The sequence below is a fragment of the Mustela nigripes genome, chromosome 13 (assembly GCF_022355385.1).
Source record: "Mustela nigripes isolate SB6536 chromosome 13, MUSNIG.SB6536, whole genome shotgun sequence".
Classification (NCBI taxonomy): domain Eukaryota; kingdom Metazoa; phylum Chordata; class Mammalia; order Carnivora; family Mustelidae; genus Mustela; species Mustela nigripes.
In genome coordinates, this window is record NC_081569.1 from 111,734,280 (window position 1) to 111,759,776 (window position 25,497).

Sequence of the window (25,497 nt, forward strand, 5' to 3'; positions counted from 1 at the left end):
TATACATAAATGGGTTTTTCTTAATCTTTTCTTTTTTTCAGAATGGGTGACTTACCAATTGTAAATATCTTGATTTTTAATGGGTTTCCTTTATTTCATATTTTATATGTAAATACATAGGGTGTGACTATCTACAGCGGAAGTCCATAGAACTGTTAAGCATTTGAAAAATAAACAAACATAAAAGCAATGTAAGTCCAACCAAAAATAATTCTACTGATTTCCTATCTTCACTATATATTTACATGCTTGTCATTCTTCTAATATCCAAATTAGAACACTGGATGCCTGCTAGGAACCCAGAAATATAATTTGGGTTCTGTGATAATACAGTTATTTGTCTTTAACTAGTTTGTCTTAGGTAATTGTGCTTAAAAAGAGAAGAAACCATTTTTAGACTACATTTAACTATAGATAACTTAGATTTACAAAAATTTTTAAGTATTCAAGTTATAGAAAACACATATTAAATATTAAGGTAAAATAATAAAAAACTTCTCCACTAAGGTATAAATATTTTACAGTCAATAATTGACAGTGAATAGTCTAATCTACAAATACAAGGGACAATTGTTTGTGGAATGTGTGTGTTGTTAGGAAGAAAATGGGGGAAACAAATAGAATAAATGAAATAAAGCAATCTAAACTTATTGTCGGTAGGTATGAACCCTAGAGAAAATGAAAAGTTTAATAAACTTGGGTTTCTTTCTAGATCTATTAAAAAGGAAAATGGAATAGCAACATCAGTAAAGTATATCTTTTCTCCTTTTTTTCTTTTTAATAGAAATAAGGCAATTGGAATCAATCTCCCTAAATTATGAAATTGTTTCTGTTTTTGGGCCCTGTATCATAGAATATGGTTCATCGGATATTTGCATGCTTTCTGGCCTGCTCCCTGCCTCTAAAATGAAAAACTCGCAAAACTTATTTTAGAGTTTATTTTAACATAAAAATCTTTATTTTTTTAAAGAATAGATTTTATTCTTTCTCCACCATCAGGGGCCTGTGGAGGCTGGCTGGGAATGGGACTCCTAAAATGCCAAATAATGTCTGGAAGGCTGTGGTCCAAGGCCATTTTGCTGACTATTAGCGGGGTCTTCGTAACCAGAGGGAGTACACAGCTCTTCTTTAAATCTAAGGTGTATATACTCGATTTGAAACAGAATTCTATCTAGGCAAGAGATGTGCTTATGTGTACAAAGCAAAGAACAACACAGTGATTCCTAATGGCAAACCAAACAAACCAGAGTAAAATGGGGAAAAGTAACCTGTGCTCATGGGAACAGAGACATGGTTTCTGCCAAATTCCGAAGCAACCTACCTGCTAAAGCCATGTGATGCTGTACCCCTCAAGGATTTAAATTTAATGAAAAGTAAATAAATAAGGGTATAGAAAAAAATAGATTTTATTTTCAGGGCTCCTGGCTGGCTTAGTTGGAGTAGCATTTGTTTGACTCTTGATCAGCAGGTCATGAGTTTGAGCCCCTCATTGGGCATAGAGATTACTTAAAATAAATAAATAATTTTTTTTTTTTTAAGAGTAGATTTTAGTTTCTGTTACCAAAGGTTGAATAATCTCTTGGCATTGGTGAAATGCTAGTAATTGTAAAATTCTATAGAATATAAGAATTCATTGCTATATAAAGTATTACCTCTTTGTATCTCATTATTAGTTAAAAACAATATATGTCCAAAATAGGTCTTGTTACATCAAGAATCTTATTATTCTTAAAAAGTAAAATTAGGGACTTATAAGTGAGATGAAGTGAAAACCCTTTAGACATAAATTCTAGAAGAGACTAAAAGATCAAGAAACTTTAAAAAATGTATATATCATTACAAAGAAATGTTTTATGTTATGGTAAATTTGAAAATATTAAACTATTTTATATTAATAAGGTAAAAATAACTTTAAGCATTTTTAGATTTTTATGCTACATCATAATAAAGGGTTGGGTACTAATATTTTATCTTGATCATAAATTAAAGAGTTAAATAGAAGCCCAGCATACATCTTAATTCTCATCCATTCACTCATTCATTCATTAAGCTTTTTATTTTTAATCCTTGATATGTATCCAATGCCATACTGGGTACTGGAGTTTTAAAAAATTAATAAGACATTGTCTCTATTCTCAAGAAACTCTTAATTTGTTTTGGGAGTTGGTAAAAGTCCTATAGACCAAATCCAGCCTGTCTTTTTGTTGGTGTTGGTGTTGATGTAGCTTATGAGCTAAGAATGGATTTTGTATTTTTTTAAGTGGCTAAAAAAAAATCAAAAGGAGAATAATACTTTGTGGCACATAAAAATTGTTTGAAGTTTAAATTTCAGTCTCCCTAAATGAAGTTTTATTGGAACACAGCTACAGTCATTCATGTATGTAATACCTGTGGCTACAACAGCAGAGTTAAAGAGTTGCAACCAAAACTTTTCCTTTTACATGAATATTTTTTATATCAAAATCTACATTTTTCTAAAATTTTTTCTATTTCTCCTTTTGATTATTTAATTCTGACCAATTATATCAGGACACTTTTGTTATAAATTATCTAAGAACAATACTTTAAAATTTTTTTAAGAGTGAGATTTTACTTAATGTATCACAAATCCATTAGTTTGATGAATTTTGGAAATTCAAAATTTTATATATAATTTAGAATAAAAGATCTTTTACTTTTGTTATGCTGTATTGTCTATGGAGACAACGTGACAATACAATTCATTATGGCAGAAAAGTGTTTTGTCTTTGCTCCTTTTAAAATTAAGCATTTGAAAAATGAAACCCAACATCATTTCAGATTACTAAAGAAAAAAAAAGTAAATGTCAATTTTTAAAAAGCCCATAAAAAATGTGAGTTTTAAAAAAATGTGAGTAAAGATGTCATTATCATTCAACAGACCAACAGTCAACAAACTTTTTCTGCAAAAGGTCAGATGTTAAATACTTTCTGCTTTGCAGGTTATAAAGTTTTAGTTGCAACTATTTAACTCTGCTGTTGTAGCCACAGAAGTAGGTTCATTATGGAACTGAAGAGGCATCTAACAAAATGACCAATGCTAAAAGGAATAGAATACTCAAAATTTGGTACAAAGGATGGATTTCTAGGATTATGGATTCTGGAAGACATATTCTGTTTATAGCCCATAATATTTATATTTCTTTGGAACAGATTACTATTTAAACCATTTTATAAATATTTTCCACAAAAATATCAAATCAAAGAAAAATTGTTTATTTTGTGAAATTTGTTTTATAATCAGTGTTTCACAATTTACACATTTCATTATTTTAGGTGTGAGTGTACTGTAAGCCAGGGATCATTTTATGCAGTCATTTTTAGCCATTTTTCTTTCAAAATTATAATGCTTCAAAAGTAAGAATACTATATAAGTAAAATGTAGGAGACATCCTAGACCTGAGTTACTGACTATACTTAATGATTCTCAATTTGTGACTTGTGAAAATCAGTGAGAACATTTAATAGCTTCACCTAAAAGTTAACATTGGACATTTTGACAATCAGAAAAATTCTATATTACAGCAGAAGCATAGAAAAACATCATATGTAACAATTTCTGTTTTTGAAAGAAAATTTAGTCACTAACGTAAGACTTTTAAATTATGTAGTTGTTTTCAAGTATATATAATATTCTTCAGGAAACTTTATTTCCCTGGGAAAATATCATATACTGATATTCTAGAACTCTATAAATATTTATTTTACAGTGCTAGGAATTTTTTTTTTTTACTAAGTCCTGTTATACATGCTAGAACTAAATAATGACCATATTGAACTAGGATTTTGAGTACCTTAAAACTGTTCTGTATTAATAAGATAACTCAGCAATATGAAATTGATAAAACCAGGATATCAGAAACCCTTGTAATTGAAGTATTTTAAACTAGATTGAATAAAATACATCACTATTCTATGGTCAGATAAGGTTACACTTTATGCTATTTTAAGCTCTTCCTTTAATTTTTATGAAATAGTCCTGAACATAAGAACTATGTTACTATGTCTTACCTTTGTCAAAACATGGTGGGATGCAATATGATATAGTGGAAACACTAACAATATAGAGTCAGACATGAATTTGAATCTCAACTCTACCACTAAGTATGAAATTAAGGCAAATTAACCTATTCCAACTTCATATTTCTCATTTGCTAAATTAGCTAATGCCTACCTCTCAGGGCTATTGTTTCTAGTGATTGAGATTATAAGGTTAGCCAGTAATAATCAATAACACTTATATATAGCATTTACTATGTGTCAGCAGCTATTTTAAACATATGTTAATTCATTTAGTCTTCAGATGTATGCTGGGCTTCTATTTAACTCTTCAACCATATGAGGCAAGTACGATTTTATATCTATTTTAAAGATGGAGAAACTGAGACACAGATGAATTAATTGACTTGCCCAAGGTTATCCTAACTAAGTGAGTGAGTAAGTGACAATAATGCATACAAAGCATCCGGTATAATGCCTGGCACCTTTGTAGATGTTTGGTAAATGTTCATTTTTTTTCTTTACCCTTTCCTTCCTCATTTAATTAATATTACCTATTACCTCTAATTAGTTGTGGCAGCCCCAAATAGTTCAGCTATTAACCCTTGTACTTCTGATATCCTTAGTTAGCTACTGACGTATGTTGTGGATAATCTTAAAAAATAAAGATGTGAGTCAACATTTTCCTACTGCTACTTTCAAGCTTGGGGCAAAGGAAAAAGATTAAGAGTTTCTATACTGTATAGGATATGAAGAATGAGGCTTAATAGTGCAGTTACATTAAGTAACTCTTGATATCTTACCTGAACCTATGTATTTTAAGTCTCTAATTCCTCTGTTGTTTAAAGTTCTTGGAATATGGCTTGAATTAGCTGAGATATATGATATTCAGGGTAGCTTTTCCATAACATTCCACTTTATAGCTGGGGTTTGTAATTATTTTGCATATCCATTAAAAAACAGCATATGTCTTAGAGTATAGGCACATTTATGAGCTATCAGATTGCTAAAAACATCAATTATAGTTTTTGTTCAGTTTAACAAGTATTTGTCAAGCATCTTGGGCTTCACTGAGTGAGTACTATGAAGTACATGTACTCCTAAAACAGTCACCTGACAAATCAAGACAGTATAAACCCAATATCAGAAATGTGCAGCCAAAAGATTTCTTTAAGGAGAAAGATTAAGAGAAAGCTAAAATTAATTTTAGTTACAATTAATCAGTACTTAAAAAGTAATCAGCAAAAAATTGGGGCAGGTAGTAGTAAAGTTAAAATTGAAGAAGAGAGATAGGATTCAGATTAGGAGAGAAGAGGAAGGACATTACTACTGGGAATAAGAAAGAAGGAGAAATGTATGATCAGCCTACAGAGAAAGATAAAATTAAGAAAATCCTCCTGGCTAGAATCCTGGCTAGAGCAGAGGATTCATTTTACATAGAAAGATGGATAAACTAGACCTCTTATTTTAATCTCTTTCTTAGAACATCTAGAGTAGCACCATCTGTAGAGATTTAAAAAAAAAAAAAAAAAAAAAAAAGCAACTGTCCTAATTCTGAGACTCCTTAGAAGACAGAATTCTTAAGTCTAAGTCTACTATAAACCAGTACACACAGTAAAATCACACCATCAAGGCTCTTTAAAAGCAGATACTTTTTGAGATGTCATTTATTTAAATACACATTAGCATATTCTTCAGTAGGGCTAACTTCATCATTTTTGGAGATTTTTTAAAAATATTTTTTGTTTTCTTTTGTTTTTAAGTCCTGATTTAATCTACAGACCTAATGAATATCCACACCATTATTTGCAGATAAAACTGAAACTGCTGTGAAGCATCAAGTTCTAGTTTTTTGATTTGTTGTTTGGAAACATTTTTCTCATCATAGATTTTGTCAGTGATGTGTCTCAAATTAGCTTAGTGTTTTATATAAAATTACAAACTATGTAAAAAAAATAGAGAAATCACAGTATCTCAGAGTTTGAAGAGAATTCAAAGGCCATTATGTTCAAAGTCCTAGCATACCCTTTTCATCATTCCCAACCTTTGTCTGAACATCTCAATTGCTACATCTTCCATCTGGAAGTTTGTTGCTTTTGCAACTCTGTTGTTTGAAAGTCCAGACATATCAAACTGAAACCTGGCACCTTATCATTTCTACCCCATGGTTCTAATTTTTCTGTGCACTGTACAAAAGAATGTAGATTTCCTTTTTACATGATAGTTCTCCTAATATTTGAAGATAAATACTACATTTACCCCTTATGTCCAGTTACTTTTGTATTTTTTTGCATGCATTTTTTTCTCATTAAACACAGAATGTGTTCCCATGATATTCAATCTCTGTTTTACTTATGCATTAAAAAGAAAGGCTCCTTGGTATTATTGTACCAGGGGAAAGGTAAAGATACAAAATTCAATAATTTAGATAAAGTAATTAGGGCAATAAGTGACATTGAATTTAAAACTATTATGTTGAAAGGCTCCTATTACATATAGTAAAAATAAAGGTACATTGTTCCTTCAGGTCAGAATTTTAAAATTTTGAGCATAAGGCAAAACCAAAAATTTCATACATGAAGAACCTATATATAAAATACTGTCTTCATTCCCTTAAGTATGTTTCTTAATTGTATGCCTACTCTGCATCAGAATATGTACTGACCTTTTAGGGGCCCTTAAGATGATCATCATCAGTAAACATACAAATAATTACAAATACACTTATTATGCTAAATTCCATATCTATTTAGAACTCTTACTAGAGAAGTAGTATTGCCCATATAAACTATTTGTGAGGCAGCGTAACACAGTCTTTAAGAGTACAGACTACTTGGATTTGAATCCTAGATCTTCCTTTTACTAGTGACCTTATACAACTTACTTAACTTGCTGTACCTCAGTTTTACTATGTGTAAAATAGAAAGAGTAAGAGTACTTACCTCATAGGGTAGTTATACTATGTGAATTAACATAAGTAAAACTAAAAAAGTATATACTTGCTACATAAATATTTGCTATTATTATCTACAATATAAATAGAGCTTTAGCTTAAAAATGAGTAGATAATGGTTGAATAAATATTGAAAGAATTTTCTCTAGGGAAAAAAATCCAGTAGGATAGAACCTGAAGTATACAATGGTATAGCTGTGGGAAAGGAGTTGATTGTTCTATAAGGACGAATTGATATAAGAGGACATAAATCATATTTCTTTATGAAGATTAAAGATAGCATTATAGTTCTGGGTGTCATTGAGATGATTTAAGTGTTTCCCCCTTACCTTCTCCACCTCTTTCCATAAGTTTGATTGTTGTATATGATATACTTGTATGTCTTAAACCTTAAGGTGAAACTTTATGTAAGAAAGATAAGTCAGGTGATTATGAGGTGATTTTGAATAGGGTTTTGCAAGTTTTTAAAATACTTTTCTATAAAACATGGGCATTTGAACCAATGAGAAAATAACTGTTAGTTTTGAATATTGTATAAATATAATAGTCTTTTTATAATGTGTCTCTTGCTTGTGGTGATTCAAGACTATAGTTGTTTAGGAGACCACATTATAATGAGGTCAGCTTAGTATAACCCCATTGATGAAGTTCAAAAGAGATTCACATCATACCAGTTTCCCACTCCTGTTAAACAGGATATGTTAAATAGGGTATTGGTTTGATAAGAACTCTGTTTGTGGGCCTTATTTACTTTCTCATTCCCTTCCTTTTGCCATTTTTAAGACTTACTTTACCTATGATATATCCTATCATTAAGATGAGGCTGCTTTTATAGGGTCAATAGATCAATGAATATCACCACCAGTATAAGATAACATTTAGAGGAATGAGAAGGCTACTTTTATAGATACTAAAAGCAAATCCTAGTATAAATGCGTCTTCCCTCCTAGGTGTCTTGGGCAGAAGCAGCAATGGTATTAACAATGCTCTAGTTTAGCATTGCTCAAACTTTAGTTATTACTCTTTGCCTTCTAAGTATAAAATATCTTTGGACAGGAGTCAGCAAACTTATTCTTTTCAGGTCCAGGCAATAAATACTTCAGACTTTGTGGGTTCTGTACTCTCTATCATAAGCATTCAACTCTGCCAGCCCTGTGGCACGAAAGCCACCATAAGATGATATAAATGAATGAGCCTCACTGTGCCCCAATAAAAATGTATATATGGATACTGAAATTGGATTTCATTTAATTCCCACATGTCATGACATACTATCGTATTTTGTTTTTTTCCAATCATTACAAATTTAAAGATCATTCTTAGATTGAAGACGATGCAAAAAACAGGCAGCAGGCAGGAATTGTTCCCTTGGCTATGATTTGCCAAAGCCTATTTTAGAATATTCCTACCATATAGTGTACTAGTATCTCCTCTGTTAATCAAAGGCTCATAACATGTGGGCTTTTAGAAGAATGCTCTGAGAATTTAAGAGAGAGAAAGGTGATGCACCACAAGAAATTAACACTTAATAGATTCAAATATATCTTGAAAGCCTACTGTATATATGTCAGGCATTGTTCAAGATGCTGTGGATATAGCAATAAACAAAGAAGTCAAAAGTCCCTGCCTTTATGAAATTTACATTCTAGTGGATGACAAAAATATAAGTAAACAAGTAAAATGTATAGTATTAGAGATGGTGATAAGTACTGTGGATAAAAATAAACCAGGGAGAGTGAATAGATAGTGTAGGCAGAAAGCAGAGTTGTAATTTTTAAAAGGCCATTAAGGAAAGCTTTAATGATAAGATGACATTTGAGCAAAGACATAAAGGAGATGGAACAAGCAATGGATCATGTAAAACCTGTATGACACCATTAGTATAATGGAGAGTTTTGAACAGAGGCACTACATGATTTGACTTATATCTTAATAGGGAAACAATTTAGGAAGCTATTGAAATAATCCAGGTGAAAAATAATAGTGACTTAGACCAATGATAGAGGTGAAGGTACTGAGAAATAGACTATTTATATATTTTGAAGATAGAGGTAAGAGATGAAATAAGAGCAAGAGAGAAGTCAAGTATAAGACCCAGGGTTTTGACTTGGGCAGTTGGAAAGATGGAGTTGTCATTTACTGGAAAAGACTGTGGGAAGGGGAGGTTTGACGAGAAACATCAGTTGTAATTTGGTCATAGAAATGAACTGCTTTTAGATATCCAAATGGAGATGTTAAATTGGCAATTAAACACATGCATTTGGAGTTCAGAAGAGAAGTCTAAGCTGGAGGTACTTTTTTAAAAGTCATCAGCATCTTCATGGAATTAAAATCCATGACAATTGATGAGATCACCAAGGTATTTACTAGTATTATTACTTATTTATTGGTATTACTGCCCTTGCTTTTTTTCCTCATCCACTTTCAAAGAGGTAGGTAGTTTCTAGTAACTTATCCCCTCTGCTCACTCACAAATAGCAGGGATCCCACTGAATCAGAAACCTGACCTACACAGGAAGTACTATTAGTTGGCCATACTCAAATTTTGCCATGGTATAAACATGGGAGTGAGTTTTCCCAAGTACCTCCTTGCTGGAAACGTTTGCACTGGAGGTAAGTGTGAAAGGGGAGGCTGTGGGAAATGACGGGGTGAGGGCTTCCTAAACCTTTCCCAAACCTTAAAAATTGCTTGATTCTGAGGAATGGGGAAGGTTCAGGCTGGTTCTTATTTCCCTGAACCAGTTCATACAGCCCTAAATTTGACCTGCTTTCCTCAAACTGGGAGTCAGAAATCCCTTTTCTCTTCTGTTTTTCTGCTGCAGAAATTCCCAACATTCCCATTTTGTGGGCTCCAGAAAGGGGTAAGCGAAGACTTCAATCCCAGCCAATCATTTCCAGATTAATAATTTTTAGTGTTTTGGTTTGTTTTTTTTTTTTTTATCATCATAAAGAATGCTTGGACCCATTTTTCCCATCCATTTAATTTCCTTGTGGATTGTTATGTATCTATGTTCTAGGATCATTCTGTATCCCTGGGCAATAGAGTTCAGATTCATCTGCTATTTCCATTTGTGTGCTATTCTCTTGTGGATTCTCATATGCAGTTTATTGATGACTGTTTCCTAGATGGAAGAAACCCAGTTCAGGAGACTGCTTTATTCTCGATTTCATCTTTTCCTGAATGGTGTTTTTGTTCCCCAGCTAACAGCTCTTCCCTACCCTATACAACCGCTTCTGATGATCTGTCATTGCTTCTCTGTTGTTCTGTCTTACTGCTTTGACTGCCTTTGATTTTTGCCTCTACTTTTTGCCCCACTTTATGCATCTGCTGAATGATTTGCATTCTTCACTTACTGGTACTTTGTCTATCAGCAAATGGCCTGATACTGCCATATCCATCTGCTACTTTAGCTTTAGACTACCCAGCACTGTTTATCTGCTCTCCTACCATTCTGTATCATGGCCTTCCAAGTGCTATGCCATCTGCCTGCTTGATCTTGCCCTGTCCAATCTATGCCTGTAATATTTTAAGTAGGTTCATATTGTTTAGCACTTCTGCTACCTATCTCCACTTGTCTTATGCCACTAAGTTGGACTGCTAAGTTTGCTTGACTACTGTCTCCTTTACCTATTTGCTGCACATGGCTGCTCCATTAATTAACCTGAGACATTGCATTCATCTCCTCTGTACTCAGCCTTGCAACTTGCTGATCAGCTCATATTGCCTCCTTTATACTTTTCTGCATCTGGTAAATCACTGGCGTTATTCCTCTGTTGTCTTGTAACCTTGATCAGATTTTATTTCCAAGAAAAATGTTGCCTACATATTGTCCAAACATATCTTAGAAATAGGAAAATACTTCACTTTTTAACAGTCCAGTACAGTTTACTCCTAAACTGACTTTTCAACTATCACCCATCCTTTCTCCTTTTTTATACAATTCCACATTCTTCCCTTTATTTAGCAGTAGATTTTTTTCAAATAATGTATCATCTTTGCTTCAGTTGACCTTTCACATCATATATTATGTACTTTATTTTCTTGTATACAGGATCTTTCAGTGATTTTCCATATATTAAATTTATTTCCTGGTTTATTTTCCATGTTGCAGGGCTTCATGAGGATGAGTTATTCCTATTAATTTTATCATTTTTAATAAGACTGGAAGAATTTCTTAAAATTTAAAGTAACATCTCCAAAAATAATAAATTTAGTTATAGTTCTTTGTGGTTAGTTTAAAGTAGCTTTCCACCCTGCTCCATTTTTCCTTTGAGAATATCATTTCTCAGCCGCCCCATAATTTATGTAATATCAGTTCTTTAGATATCCTTTTGATGTATTTATCTTTCCCTCCTTTTAGACTATATTTTCTTGTGTGTAGGTAAACTTTAAATTGACATTTTCCCATTATTTGCTAAGTGCTTGACATTTAAAAAGAATTTGAAATACAAAATTATTTGCTTGAAGCTTGATGTCTTATTTACTTATATTTAAATGAGAAACAAGATCAAACAAGAAGTGGAGAAGAATTTTGCGAACAATTTCAAGAGTCTAAGGAGATTGAAAGTGGGGTGTGGTGTGTGTGTGTGTGTGTGTGTAGATTTGAGGTGTTCCTTGTGTGTAGTTGTGAAGTGTACTTTGTGTGTATGTATCCACAACATCATTGTGCTTGAAGTGTGGAAAATTCTGAGTATCCGTATTAAATTTTATTTTACTTTTATGAAAAATGAAATGGGAAAGGAAAGGGAAGAAGCTAAAAAGAGAGTGATAAATTTAGGGAGCATAGAAAAAGAGTATGGACATTTTTTTTTCCTTTTCCTTTAACAATAAAGGTAAAATTAGTGTGAAAAAAAAAGCTAGTGTAGGAAAGTCAAGAAAATAATTTCAGTAACTTTTAATTTTTTTATTGTGGCAAAATGCACATGACATAAAACTTACTGTTTCAACTCTTTTAGGTGTACAATTCAGTGGCATCAGTACATACAACCATTACCACTATGTGTTTCCAGAACTTTTTTATCGTGCAAAACAGAACTCTGTACACATTAAATAGTAATTCCCCAAACCTCTTTCCCCACCTCCCAGGCAAACTCTGTTTTAGTAGCTGTCTCAGAATTTGCATATTCTAGGATTTGCCCCATATAAGTAGAATCATTTAATTTTTGTCCTTGTGTGTTTGACTAATTCACTTAACATAGTATTTTCAAGTTTCATCCATATAGAAGCATGTATCAGAATTCCCATCCTTTTAAAGAGTAATATTCCATTTATGTATATAGTACAATTCATTTATCCATTTCTCTGTTGATAGACAACACTTAAGTTGTTTCCATATTTTGGCTATTATGAATAATACTGCCATTAGCAGTGATGTGCAAGCGTCTGTTTTTCTTTCCATTCTTTGGGTATTTACCTCGAAGTAAACTCCATAGCTTTAGTGTCCTCTTGTCTAAGAGGACACTAAAGACCTCAGGGGAACTGTAATATGTTCCCCTAAAAGTAATATGAAAGATGGTTAAGTCCAAGCTAGTGTATTAGGAGCAGAAGAAATTATAAACTTTTAGGAAGACACAGAGGACCAAGTGAGATTTGGAAGACCTTATATTTTAAGAATGAAAGGGAGAATGAAACTGGGCAGATAACTGATATTTGCGGAACAGCAAAATGATTCTGAAGGACATTGAATTAAAAAAATAAACCAACTTAAGGACAGATGATGGCCTTTTTTGAGATGGAATATTTCATGCTCTTTTAAAGAAGTAAGCATTTGAAAGGCAAGTTTTAAATGAAGATTATGGGATTGACATGAGGCAGCTAGGTTATATTTAGAGGAACCAAATATAGGAAGAGGAATTAATTTTAAATTCACTGGTACTCAATTCTGGATACCCAGTTTTCTACCTATAGAGGTTTTGCTAGAAAGATTCCTTTGACCACCCCTCCCGAGATTCTGATTCAACAGGATGGAGATATGGTTTAGGTAATGTGTGTATGCATGTGTGTGTGTTTAATCCACTGGTAAAATACAATGTGAGTTAAATTGAACTCTATGTCATAGTGTCCTAGACCTTGTAAGAATTAGGAAAGTTGGAAAGAACTGATCCTTGTCTTCAAGGACTTTAAAACTGAAGTAGTTAAATATGCAATAAAAATGATTTAGGAAAGAAGACTTTCAATCCATTATGTGATAATGTTTTCACATGTAAACAATTTTTTGGTGATTATACACACTTTGTCTAGCTTTTTTCAGCCATGGTTTCTCATCTAAGCTATTAAAAGCAAATGATTTGAGGAACTTTCAGTTCTCCCAAAAGTGATACATAAACTAGTACTCTTTCATATGCATAGGAGAGAAGTGAATTCATTACTTCCAATAATTCTCTCAGAACCTATTTTAAAAAGGCTTGTCTGTGCTATGTAATCTATTAGGAGTATGTAACACAAAGATAAGGGTATATTCTCAAGGAGCTTACATTACAAAAGAGGGAAAAAGACATTTAACCAAAAAAAAAAGTGTTTCTAATATTTCAAAATTTTGTTATTTTCTTCTGGTTCTTCAGAGAAAATGTTGAAGGCAGAGTAATTTTATATAAGGAAATCCTTTCACTTCTAAGCTTCAGTAATTCAGAAATAAGAATGTCTTCTATAATTAATGCCTCATTACAACTGAAGGATTCTGGTAATAGTCTAATGCCAGTAAAAGTCTCTAATTTTAAAACCTGGAGCATTCAGTAACAATTAGTGATTTCATTGGTAGTTGTTAATAAATAGCATTATCTAAACCCTATGTTATTAATTTTATAGTAAAAGAATAGAGAAGGCCCAGAGAAAAATTGATAACTAATTTTCAGGAGGTTGTTCTTGAATGTTATTGCAAACAAAATGGGGTATTCTTCTCTTGGGTATGTAACTATATACCAATATTGAAAATGTTTGGGAATTTAATTTATTCTCACTGCCAACTAAAACTTGCTGGAATTCCTGGTGTTAGAAGATTCAGTCATATTCATTGGTTTTTATTAGGAAGTCAATTAATTAGTCATCTGAGTTAGGAATTTATTGATGGGTACCATCAAACTTGAGAGCAGTAAGCTTCATTCACATTGCTCACTAATTCACAATGATTGCTTTAAAGGAATCTCTTTAAAGTGCTATACTTAAGTTTTACTAACCTATTTTTTCCTCCCATCTCCTGATGTCCTACTAAAATTATTTATTTTATCAGCATAGCTGAAGGAAGATCAAAGTTCTCATGTCAGGAGAGAAGCACCAAAATAGAAATTATATCCAGATTTAACTTGTTTACTTAAGAAAGTGAATAACTTTAAAAGATGTTGTTTCACTTATATTTATTCTGGAAAACATTTTTATGCAAACTAAAGATTACACAGAAATTTTAAGGTAAGGTGTAAGATCTGGGATAAAGAAAAATATAAATAACGTTTTATTAAACTTATTTTTATTAGTAATAAATATACTTTTCTTTTTCTTGTGATCCTGTTTTTATTTGAAGGAAAGCTAAACTGAAAATAGTTATATAATGTGGGGTTTTTTTTTGTGAAAGTTAACTTGAAAAGGCAGTTTCCCTATCACGCCCTTATTAGGACTCAAATCTTTTTTATACTTAATAACAAGAAAATCCCCTAAATTTCCTTAATATCAGGAAATTCTTTGTAGGCAACTACACCTAACAAACAAGTTGTCATTCTTTCCTGAAAACAGTGGGACGTATTCAGGATCTTGCAGAGGAAGATATAGCTTCCTTACATAAACATTTTGGGGAGGTAGTTTTACTCCTTTGATTTTGAATATAGATGGTGACAACAGCAGACACTAATAGTCTCTACATCCCCTAATGTCTTTCTCTTCTCTTTACTGTCCCACCTTCAAATATTTCAATGTTGCTAGCAAAAATTAATGTATTACACCTTTGGCACAGAGATCCAGTGGAGTGAGAAAGATCATTGAGAGAAGTTCATTGCCTCATCTATGGCAACTATTTGGTACAAAGATCCCTTGTGTATATTTAATAATATTTAATTTCATGGATATCAAAATTAGTACTTGAGTAGTTCACTAGTTAGATATTTGAAAGTTTACAAAATACAAGCCATCCCAAACATGTTGTATTTATCTCTGAACACATTTTAGATTTCTTATAATATTTCATCTTTATGAAGAAATAGAGATTATGTTCTATTCATGTCAGCAGTATTAAAACATCTTAGATGTTCAGGAATCAATATTTCTTTGGTTTGTCCCTAGCCATACTATAGTAGTAAATATGCATTTACTTTGGAGTTAAAGGTAATAATCCCAATGTAGATATCTTAAGCAAATATTCTGAAAGAAAAAAATCTCTCAGAAGTTAAATTTATTTTTTCTCATTCTCAATCCAATGCCTTCTGGCCAAAATTAAGATTGATCTTGTGAGGAGGTAAAGATAAAATGCCTTTTAGTATATCTTCTCATTATGGTTAGCTACTAAAAATAAAACTTAAGGGGCCCCTGGTTGCTCAGTCAGTTAGCCTCTGCCTTCAGCTCAAGTCATGATCCCAGGGTCTCTAGCCTCACATCAGGTTCTTTGCTCAGTGGGAAGCCTGCTTCTCCCTCTCTGCCTACAACTCCCCTTGCTTGCTCTATTTCTCTGTGTCAAATAAATAAGTAAAATCTTTAAAATATAAATTAAAGTAAAAAATAAAACTTAAGACCATCTGCAGAGAGCTCCTATTTTATTAACGAGAAAATTTGTCTTCAAATTTCCATAACTCCCAGTTAGTGTTAGAATATTAGGAACACAATATAACATAGTATTTTGCATGTGGTGAGTATTCAATAAGAGCATTAAATGGTGACCTTTTTATTGTGACACAATATTTAAAGTATTAAAGATGAGATTAAAGATAAGAAAAGAATATGGTCATTTATGAAAAAGAAAAGGTGGAGATTTTCAAGTATTTATCTTGGCTATTATTAATAACATTAAAAGAAACAATACCTGTATTTTCCTGAGTATAGATTTCTGATTATCCTGTTTTTTCCAAAAAAAGAATTTGGAAACATAGGAAGCAAAATGAAGTAAATAAAAATCATGAATAATCTTGGCACCTAATTATTGCCTAGGACAAAGTGATTAGTCTTCACATTGGGTACCCATCATAGATACAGGTTTATATCTTGGGTTTCTTAATAACATCATCCCAACTGTGTTACCATATCTACTAAAATTTACAGTTACTGTGTGCCAAACATTGTGATAAGCACTTTATATACTTTATATATTATCTTCTTTAATCATAACAAAGCTACATGAGTACCACTTAATAAAATTAGTTTTAGAAAGATTAAATCATGAAATAACCTGGATCCCAAAGCTAGTAGAAGGTAACAGAATTTGGATTTCAACTAGGTAGGTGGTCTTGACTGCACAGCCCTTGCTTTTTAACCACTCTCCTTTTTATATAAATTAAGCTTTTTTTCCATTAATAACATTTCTACCAAAAAGGGGAGGATTGTCAATCACTACAGAGTGTAAACAAGTTATGATTAATTTAAGTTCCCTATCTTAACCATTTAGGCTTTTTCTTATTTCCTATCATAGACATTCTTTTTATATAAATTGTCAAACTTTTCTCTTTTCTCAAACTCCATTCACATAATAATACTCAATTATTTCCTTACTTACCCTCTTACAGCAGAGGTCAAGCCCAAAAACAAAGGCATGCTGTTAATAAAGTACAAACATACTATTTTCTAACAGGCTAGTTATGCCCTTTGAGAAGTTTTCTTTTTTTCCATAGCTGATGCACAATAGTTTCTTTTCTAACTACTCTTTATGGAATGTTCATGTTAAATACTTTATGTACAGAAAATTATGGAACCTTAATATTCTAGAATTAATTGTCCATTCATAGCTATAAATCTTGCAAAAATTTATGATTAGGACTTTGAAAATACATAGCTACTGTAGTAGTTACTTAAAAAAAAAAGAACAAATACTTCTATTTATATAATTTTTTTTTCCTTGGCAAACTCATTTTTCTTAATGGGCATTCCAAAAGAAAGAATATTCTAGCATACAATTAATGTGAATTACCATTTGATTACCTACGTGCTTAAGGCATTTCATACACTTTTTCAGGTAGGTAGAGCATAATTCCCCTCCATTGTTCAAAACAGCTTTTTTTTTTTTTTAACTTGCTGCTAACATGCAAATCACTTCATGCCCCAAGTTTTTTAGTAAGTGAATTGTTTAACACCTGGCTTGAATTTTTCCACAGAAACTTTTATTTATATAAGTGAGTCTCAACCTGGGGATTTTTTTGGACCCTGAGAAACATTTGGCAAAGCCTAGTGACATTTTGGTTGTCAGAACTGAAGGAATACTACTGACATTAGATGAATAGAGGCCAGGGATGCTGGTAAACATCCTGCAATGCACTGAACATTGCTTACAACAGAGAATTTTCTGGCCCAAATTATAATAGTGCAGAAATTGAGAAATCCTCATTTACATAGTATTATTGAGTACTTACTTACTGCCAGGCACAGTGTTTGGGGCTGGGGACACATGGATAGAAAGTTATGATCATAGCACTCAGGGAAGTTACATTATGGTTAGGAAATGGAAAGAATTTGGTAAATAAACTGTAACATGATCATCAGTATACTAATGGTGTGTATGTAATGTATTAGGACCAGAATAAAGTCCACCTGGGGAGTTAGGGAAATTTTCAAAGAAGTGGAACTGTTATTATTGTTGTTTTTATTATTATTATTTACCTTTTACTTTAAGTTTACAAAAAGCACACAAATAGCATAGTTACAACTTAGTGGATTTTCAAAAAATGAACATACATGTGTGACCAGCATGCAGATCAAGAAACCAGATTATCAGCATCCCAGATTATGCCCCCTTTGTGTCCCTTTCAGTAATAGCCCAACCCTCAAAAGTATTACAGTTTTGACTTTCAGCATCATTGATTACTTTTGTTTTTAGTAAACTTTATACAAATGAATCTTACACTGTGTAATCTGTTGTGTCTGGATTCTTTTGCTCAACATTATGTTTCTAAAATTGATTTGTTGCATGTAGTTCTTTGTTCATTATCACTGCACACAGTAATCCATTGTATGAATGTGCCAATATGTATTAAAGAAACAATTGCTGAAATCCTAAGTCTGCCGATAGATCAGTTTGGCTGCAAAACGGGTTTTGAAGGGAAACTGGCAAGAGAGAGCCCGGAGGTAGGTAAGGCCAAATGAGGGACACTCCATGTCATATAAAAGGCGTTTGGATTTTTTCTAGTAAAAAATAAAGACTTTTTTGAAAGATATTAAATAGCAACGAATGTAATGAGACCATTTTGGCAGCAAAATAGAGAATGGGTTGAATGGGAATAAACTTGGCTATTAACATTAATCAGGAGGCTATTGAAATATTCAAACAAAAGATGCTGAGTACCTATTGGCAGACAAAGGCAGAAAGAAACATGACTTTCTGAGGCTAAAATTAAGTGCACTTTTTGACTAACTGGGTATGAAATTTGAATGGTATAGTTTTCTAAGCCAACCTTCAAAAGCCTATGTGTGTTACTAAAATACAAAATGTATACAGTAAAGAAAAATAGTAGAATTCAGTGTTAGCAATTAAAACTGAATTCAAAATAATATCCAAATTTATACTGTTTGAAATTGTAGAAAAACATATATCATTAGTTGAAAATTAATAAACCGATGAAAATCTTCATGGAGAGTCTGTAAGAATATTGGCTACAGTGTAGCACAAGTCTAGACTAATGATACTGGCTTTTTATTTGTTTTTATTTTAATTTGAAATTTGTGACTTTTTTGTTTCATATATTCACTTTATCTTTCACTAAATTAGTCATGAGTACAGTGGGTTTTATCTTTTTTTTAACTCATTTACTCATTTAGTCCTGAGTAAAGTGGTTTTTGGCTCAAGAAATAAAATGAGACAAGAAGTGTGTGTGTTGGTGTATACACCGAAAAGCAGGAATTGAGAGAGGGAAGAAAGAAAGGAGTTAAAATATTGTATCCATATGAATAAGAAAGAAACTGTCTGAGGTAGAGTTAACAGAGTTCCCAATTGTTATTGCTAGGTCAGAAGATGACTGCATTTTACTTTTGTTTATGCGTGTATCCCTAGAGAGAATAAACACAGTGAGTCAGAAAGTTCCCCATAGTCACCAAGCAACAGCATCACTTCGGAGATGTACTTATTGCTGAGACAGTGATTAAGAGAGTTGGCTCTTTGTGACCCAGAAAATGAGTGCAATTAGCTTTTGATAACAGAGCACTCAGTGTTTATGAAGATGAACATCTCTAACATGATTTTTTTTAAGTTATAAACCCTTTATAGATATGATTATTCACCTAGAAAGCCCAAAAGAATCCATTGAAAAAGTATTAGAATCAAGAAGAGTTCAACATGGTGGCTAAATAAAGAATAATTTACCTTATAAAAATCTATATACTAATATTACTTCAGTTAGAAACAACCATTAGAAAAAGTAACAGTAGGGAGCACTCCTGGGTGGCTCAGTTGCTTAAGGATGTGACTCTTTTTTTTTTTTTTTTTTTTTTTTTAAGATTTTATTTATTTATTAGACAGAGAGAAATCACAAGTAGGCAGAGAGGCAGGCAGAGAGAGAGAGGAGGAAGCAGGCTCCCTGCTGAGCAGAGCAGAGAGCCCGATGCAGGACTCGATCCCAGGACCCTGAGATCATGACCCGAGCCGAAGACAGCGGCTTAACCCACTGAGCCACCCAGGCGCCCCAGGATGTGACTCTTGATTTCAGCTCCAGTCATGATCTCAGGATGATGAGACTGGGTCCAGTGTAAGGCTCTACGCTGTGTGTGGATTCTCTCTCTCCCTCTTCGTCTGTCCCTCTCCCTCTCAAACACCAGCTCCTGTGCTCTCTCTCTAAAAAAAGTAACAAAAAGATCTTATTTGTGGAGCATCTGAATGGCTCATTCATTAACCGTCTGCCTTTGGCTCAGGTCGTGATTCCTGAGTTGTGGGATCAAGCCCCACTGTGAGGCTCCCTGCTCAGCGGGGAGCCTGCTTCTCCCTCTGCCCCTCCCCCTGCTTGTGTGCAGGCACTCTCTCTGTCTCTCTCTCTCCCCCTCTGTTAAAATAAATAAATAAAATCTTTTTTTTAATATCTCATTTGCAGTAGAAGAAAAAAGTAAATTTTATAATACCCAAGAATAAACTAAAGGAATTTCCCAGACCTGAATAAAGAAAACTTTATTAAAAGACACAAAATACCGCTTTAATGATTAGGAAATTATGCTGTATTCTTAAATGCAAACATTTTTGTGAAACCGTCAATTTACCTTAACTTGATTGATGAATGTGATAAAATTCCCAGTGGATTTTTGGGGGAATATATCCAGTTAACATATAAACAAAATTTTAAAAGAACAAATTATGGAAACATTTAGTGATTTCTTTAAGTAAAACAATGAGAGGGCCTTAATCAGGTGTAAAAACATAATATAAAGCACAGTAATTAAAATACTTGGTCAGAGATAAAGTCAGAAATAAATGACACCAAATGATATTTCATTAACATAACTATGTATAAAATTGGAATTTAACATATTATAAATGTGACATTTTAAGAAATTAAAGGAAGGAAGGGTCAATCAATAAAAGATGTTGAGAAAATTGGCTATCCATTTTGGTGGAGATTGATCGTGCAACTTAAAATTAAACTACGAATGAGTATATATTTAAACATTAAAAACTATGTTTATGATTTTAAAATTAAGTTATTTTAATGATCTTTAGGTAAGAGAAACCTTTTTATGAATGAGACATAAAAAAGAAAATATAAAAATATTGATAGATAGTCCTATCATTAAGCATTGGAAACCTCTTACTGGAAATGCCAATTAAGCAAAAATTGTTACAAATGTTAAATGTTAAAAGGTAATATTTGCAAGAGATTCAACTGCCAAAGTTTTAATATTTTTAATTTGTAGAAATTTCTTAATAATTCAACAGGAAGAACATGGACACCAATATAGAATACTAGGCAAAAGATATAATCAGGCAGTTTGTGGTGGGAAAGAAGCAAATTGCTTTTAACTATGTGCTCATTATAATTGGTAAGAAATGTACAATTCAGAAATATTGTATTGCTTTGTACAAATCAGTAAAATAGCTATTTAAAACAGAGATTGTCTGGTAGTGGCAAGGTTTGGGTGAAAAGACCATTGTTCAGAGTATAAACTGGTACCATTTTTCTGTAGGGCAATCTGCAATTTATTGAAAATTTCAGTGTAATGTTATTAAAGACATTAATTTTATAGGGAATAAAACCGTTTACAAAGAGGGTACAGCCTGGAATAATTATTGTTTTAGTACTTTGGAAAACCTTCCCACTGTAGAAAAACTTGATCCACTTTAAGAGCAAATAACCTGTGAGGCATGCCATTGTAAAAGGACATATACACTGTCTTAGAGTTACTTTCCCTCCCAAAATACCATGAGTTGGAGGTCAAAGTAGTAGGGAACAGGAGCCAGAACTATAGGAAACCAGGACTTTGGACACAGAGGAGATACCCTGATGGCTGTAGCTGCACTATTGGTGAGATATTTAAGCTTGGACAAACAACAATATGTGAAATTCAGCCTGGGATTCTCTAAGTCTGTGAGACCACTGTGAGAGGCTGAAGTGGAACCAGTCAGTGCTTAAAGGTACCGTCTTGTTAAAGGTAGAAGCAGAAATAAATTTTCACCAAATGAAATTATTTTCCCTAGTTTAAGTAAACTCTACCCCAACAGATTAAGATCAAGTAATAATATTAGCAAAATCATTAATCAGTAGGGGGACTGAAAAATGACAACTAGTAGGGCTGTCAAATACAAAATATAGCAAAGCCCAGAATTGGGTGGCCATTATCATTATTTTTCGTACCAGGGAACTTTCGTTTAGGACTAATGCTAAACCAGACAGGATGCAGGCACAAGAGAAGTTTATCAAATTGTGCCTGACAAGCCAGGATGTATGCTTAAGCTACTTGTGGTGCAGTCTTCCAAACAACAAAGACATTCAAAGGTGAAAACATTGCAAGAGACCATTATTTTTGAATGAGCAATTTGAGAGAAAATAGGACTCCTAGAAATGAGAAAATATAAACTAAAATTTTTAAATCTGTAAACAGAGGAAACAGCAAATTAGACCAGCAGAAGAATTATCATACCAAAACATAGTTCTAAGAAAATCAGTTTATATTAGAATAATTACATAGATAGATGATTTTATATAAGTGCGGGAGAGACAGACATAAGGTATAAAGAAAGAAATGAGAAGGTCCACACTATATTACATCAAAGCTGCATAAGAAGAGAATAGAGGAAAGGCAATGATTACAGAGGGGATGGCTGTAAATTTACCAGACTGCTGAAAAAACAGGAAACCATATGTCCTGGAGGTATAGTATAAATTGAGAAGGATAAATAAAATAAATTGATGCCTGAATACATTAAAGTGAAACTTCACTTCAAAACCAAAATAAAAGAGATGCTTAAAGCCAGAGAAAAAGGATAGATCACTTACAAAGGAATGACAGTAGACTTTTAAACAACATTGGAATAAAACAGATAGGAAAAGAATATCTTCTAAATATCGAAAAATTTATTTCAAATAATTTTATACAGGTTTTCATTTCGTGTTGTAAATATGTGAAGTGTCTACTTGAGATTTGTAATGTAATACAGAAATTTGTTCTAAAATTTTGGATAGAAACTGATCATATTTACTAGAAAAACAATATATCAAATCATAGGATGCCATGTACCTATTCAATTTGTGATTTTATATTAAAAGTTCTAAAGTGTTTTCTTTTTTTTTCTTTCTTTCTTTTTTTTAAGTGTTTTCTTGATGAAGATAGCGTATTTCAAAACTGAATTAAATAAGCATTGTTTTATTTTCTCTTCCTCATGCATTCAGAATTGTCATTTTTTTCTACTGCTCTATGCCTTTTCACTTCTATGTTTTAGGGAACAACTTTTTAAAATCTTGTTTATCACAGGAGCAGTGAGTGTCTCATGTGGTGTATCTATACAATGGAATATTACTCAGCGATCAAAATCAATGAAATTTAAAAAAAAAAGATGAAATTTTGCCATTTGCAATGAAGTGGAAGGAACCAGAGTGTATTACACTAAGCAAAAAGACAGACAAATACCATCTGATTTCAGTCATATGTAGAATTAGAGAAATAAAACCGATGAATATAGGGAAAGGAAAAGAAAAATAATATAAGGATAGAGTGGGAGGCAAAGCATAAGAGCTCAAATATAGGGAATAAATTGAAGGCTCCTGGAGGGGAGATGGGTGGGAGGATGGGGCAATTGGGTGTGGGCATTAAGGATGGCACTTGATATAATGCATACTGGATGTTATATGCAACTGCTGAATCACTAAATTCTATCACTGAAACTAATACTACACTGTATGTGAACTAATTCAAATTTAAATAAGGTCTTGAAAGAAAAAAATGTCAGGATTGAAAACTCACTCATTTTTGAGTCTTAGGTTACAAGTTATCTGTTGTTTAACAAAAGCAGTGTCCTTTTATCTTTAAAGATTTATGCCTGAATATGTCATATTAGACTCAAAACATTATAATGGCTCATATTGCTCTGAGGTAGCACTTAAGTAATTCCAAGCTTGCTTCTCAGTTTGGTGATGACCCTTATCATTTGTCCCCTGCTTTAATAATCTTAACCACTTTTCACAGACTAATGTTTTGATTTCTTTTACTACTTTACTTAGTTTCCTGACCTACCTCTCTGAATTACACAAGAACAACTCAGATTTAATCTCCATTTTTATAACTAACTTTTAGTTTGCCCTGATTGATTTAGGCAAGATTTATTTTGAACTGAGGGAAATGAGTACTATGTCATAATTTTATTCTTTTTTTCTGATTCCTTCCAAGTTTAAACAATTAATGTTCCTTTGATATCTTCTGGTAATTGCTGCTGATCAGAGACAGCTCAGGAAGGTCAAGCAGTAAAATATTCCTTACATTGACCCATCATTTTATAATATAAAAAAACTTTAAAAAGATAGAGAATTTGATGAAGTGGTAGTACCTGGAAATTATTCAGAGAAAATTTAAAAAAATTTTTAAATTAATTAAATTTAATTAAATTTAATTTTAAAATAATTAAATTAATTTAAAAAATCATAGCTTCTGGGCAATTTGCATTAAGGAAAAAAAACAAACAAACTGGGAAACCAGGATATGACAGAATCTAGTCTTGCCATTCCCCATACCTCCACCTATTTCTTTGTTTTCTGTACTTTCCCTAGAGGCAAATTCTGATAGGTATAAAAGTCTATCCTTCCTATTGTGGTTCTGAGCAAAATGAGTTTCCATCTGCCCCACTTAATGTTGCTTCATTGGGTGTCCTCTGCTTTTGGGTACTTAATTTTTTTATGTGAAGAGAGGGCCCGAGTTAACATGTTCATAATTATCTTAATATAAAATAATATTGCTTGGTTACCAAATTTTTCAGGTTTGTTTTAAAAACCTAAATTAAAAAATAAACAGAACCTGATTTTTTTAATATCCTTTGTTGGTTGATTCTTGTGAATTTAGGGGTACAATTTCTAGAGCATATCATTGGGCTAAAATGGGCACCAAGGTAACATTGAAAGAGGAAAAACCTCATGGTTGTGTGTGTATGACGGGATTTGTTTAATGCCAGTAGATACAACCAACTTCCTCTCATTCCTAACGTCTGCCCTAATAAAGTCAACTGTTTAGTTTCCCATAGACCAGACTGGGAGAATTCAGTCCCAACCCTACGAAATGTGTGCATTAGCCTCATTTTATGCAGTGTAATTTTTTTCTTCAGTGATGAACTCTAGTTTGACTTTTCTTAAATCTCAGTCTTTAGGCAACATAGGCTTCATTTGGATAGCTAAGTAAATGTTCTGAAAGAGTTGGCAATCCTCAAAGATTAAATTACAGATCCTGATTTGGAGATATTAACCCCAAATTCCACACCAAAAAAAAAAAAAAAAAGTGTGTGTGTATGTATGTGTGTATGTGCACAAGTCTATAAAAATAATGATTCCTTGGAAGAACCTCATAGAATAAAATAGTTCTTTTATACATGTTTTTCAAATTAGAGTATATGTGAAAACTGTTACTTAATTTTCTAAGATTTTTTATATTTATGATTTTATTTTTACATTTCTGTGGTTATACCTTTTTCAGGGGCAAAGGATAGCTGTACTTCTTTTTAGAAGTGTTTAAAAATTAGGCCTCTGGTTATTTTTAAGTTTCTTATTAAGAGATTTTTGTTTCAATAAAATAAAGGTAAAGAATTCCTTCCTCTAATATATGGCAATTTTATTTAATAAATAATATCTTCTTCCTTTTTTATTTCTTCCAGGTTGTAACTCAACTGAATTTTTTAAATTCATTCTTGTATATGTGGAGGCTCTTAAAAACTAAATTTTTCTACTATGAA

General features: G+C 32.4%; 1 protein-coding gene across 17 annotated transcripts in view; it reads left to right on the top strand.

Moving 5' to 3' along the window:
- GPHN (gephyrin) overlaps positions 1-25,497 on the top strand; it is a 637,714-nt gene that overhangs the window by 315,655 nt on the left and 296,562 nt on the right. For 10 of the 17 annotated variants that reach the window (XM_059373410.1, XM_059373413.1, XM_059373412.1 and 7 more), the window contains exon 5: positions 9,793-9,831. The exons of the other annotated variants lie outside the window; for them this stretch is intronic. In XM_059373410.1, the coding sequence (XP_059229393.1) occupies positions 9,793-9,831 (39 nt within the window). The remainder of the gene's footprint in view (positions 1-9,792; positions 9,832-25,497) is intronic. 17 annotated transcript variants of the gene reach the window in all.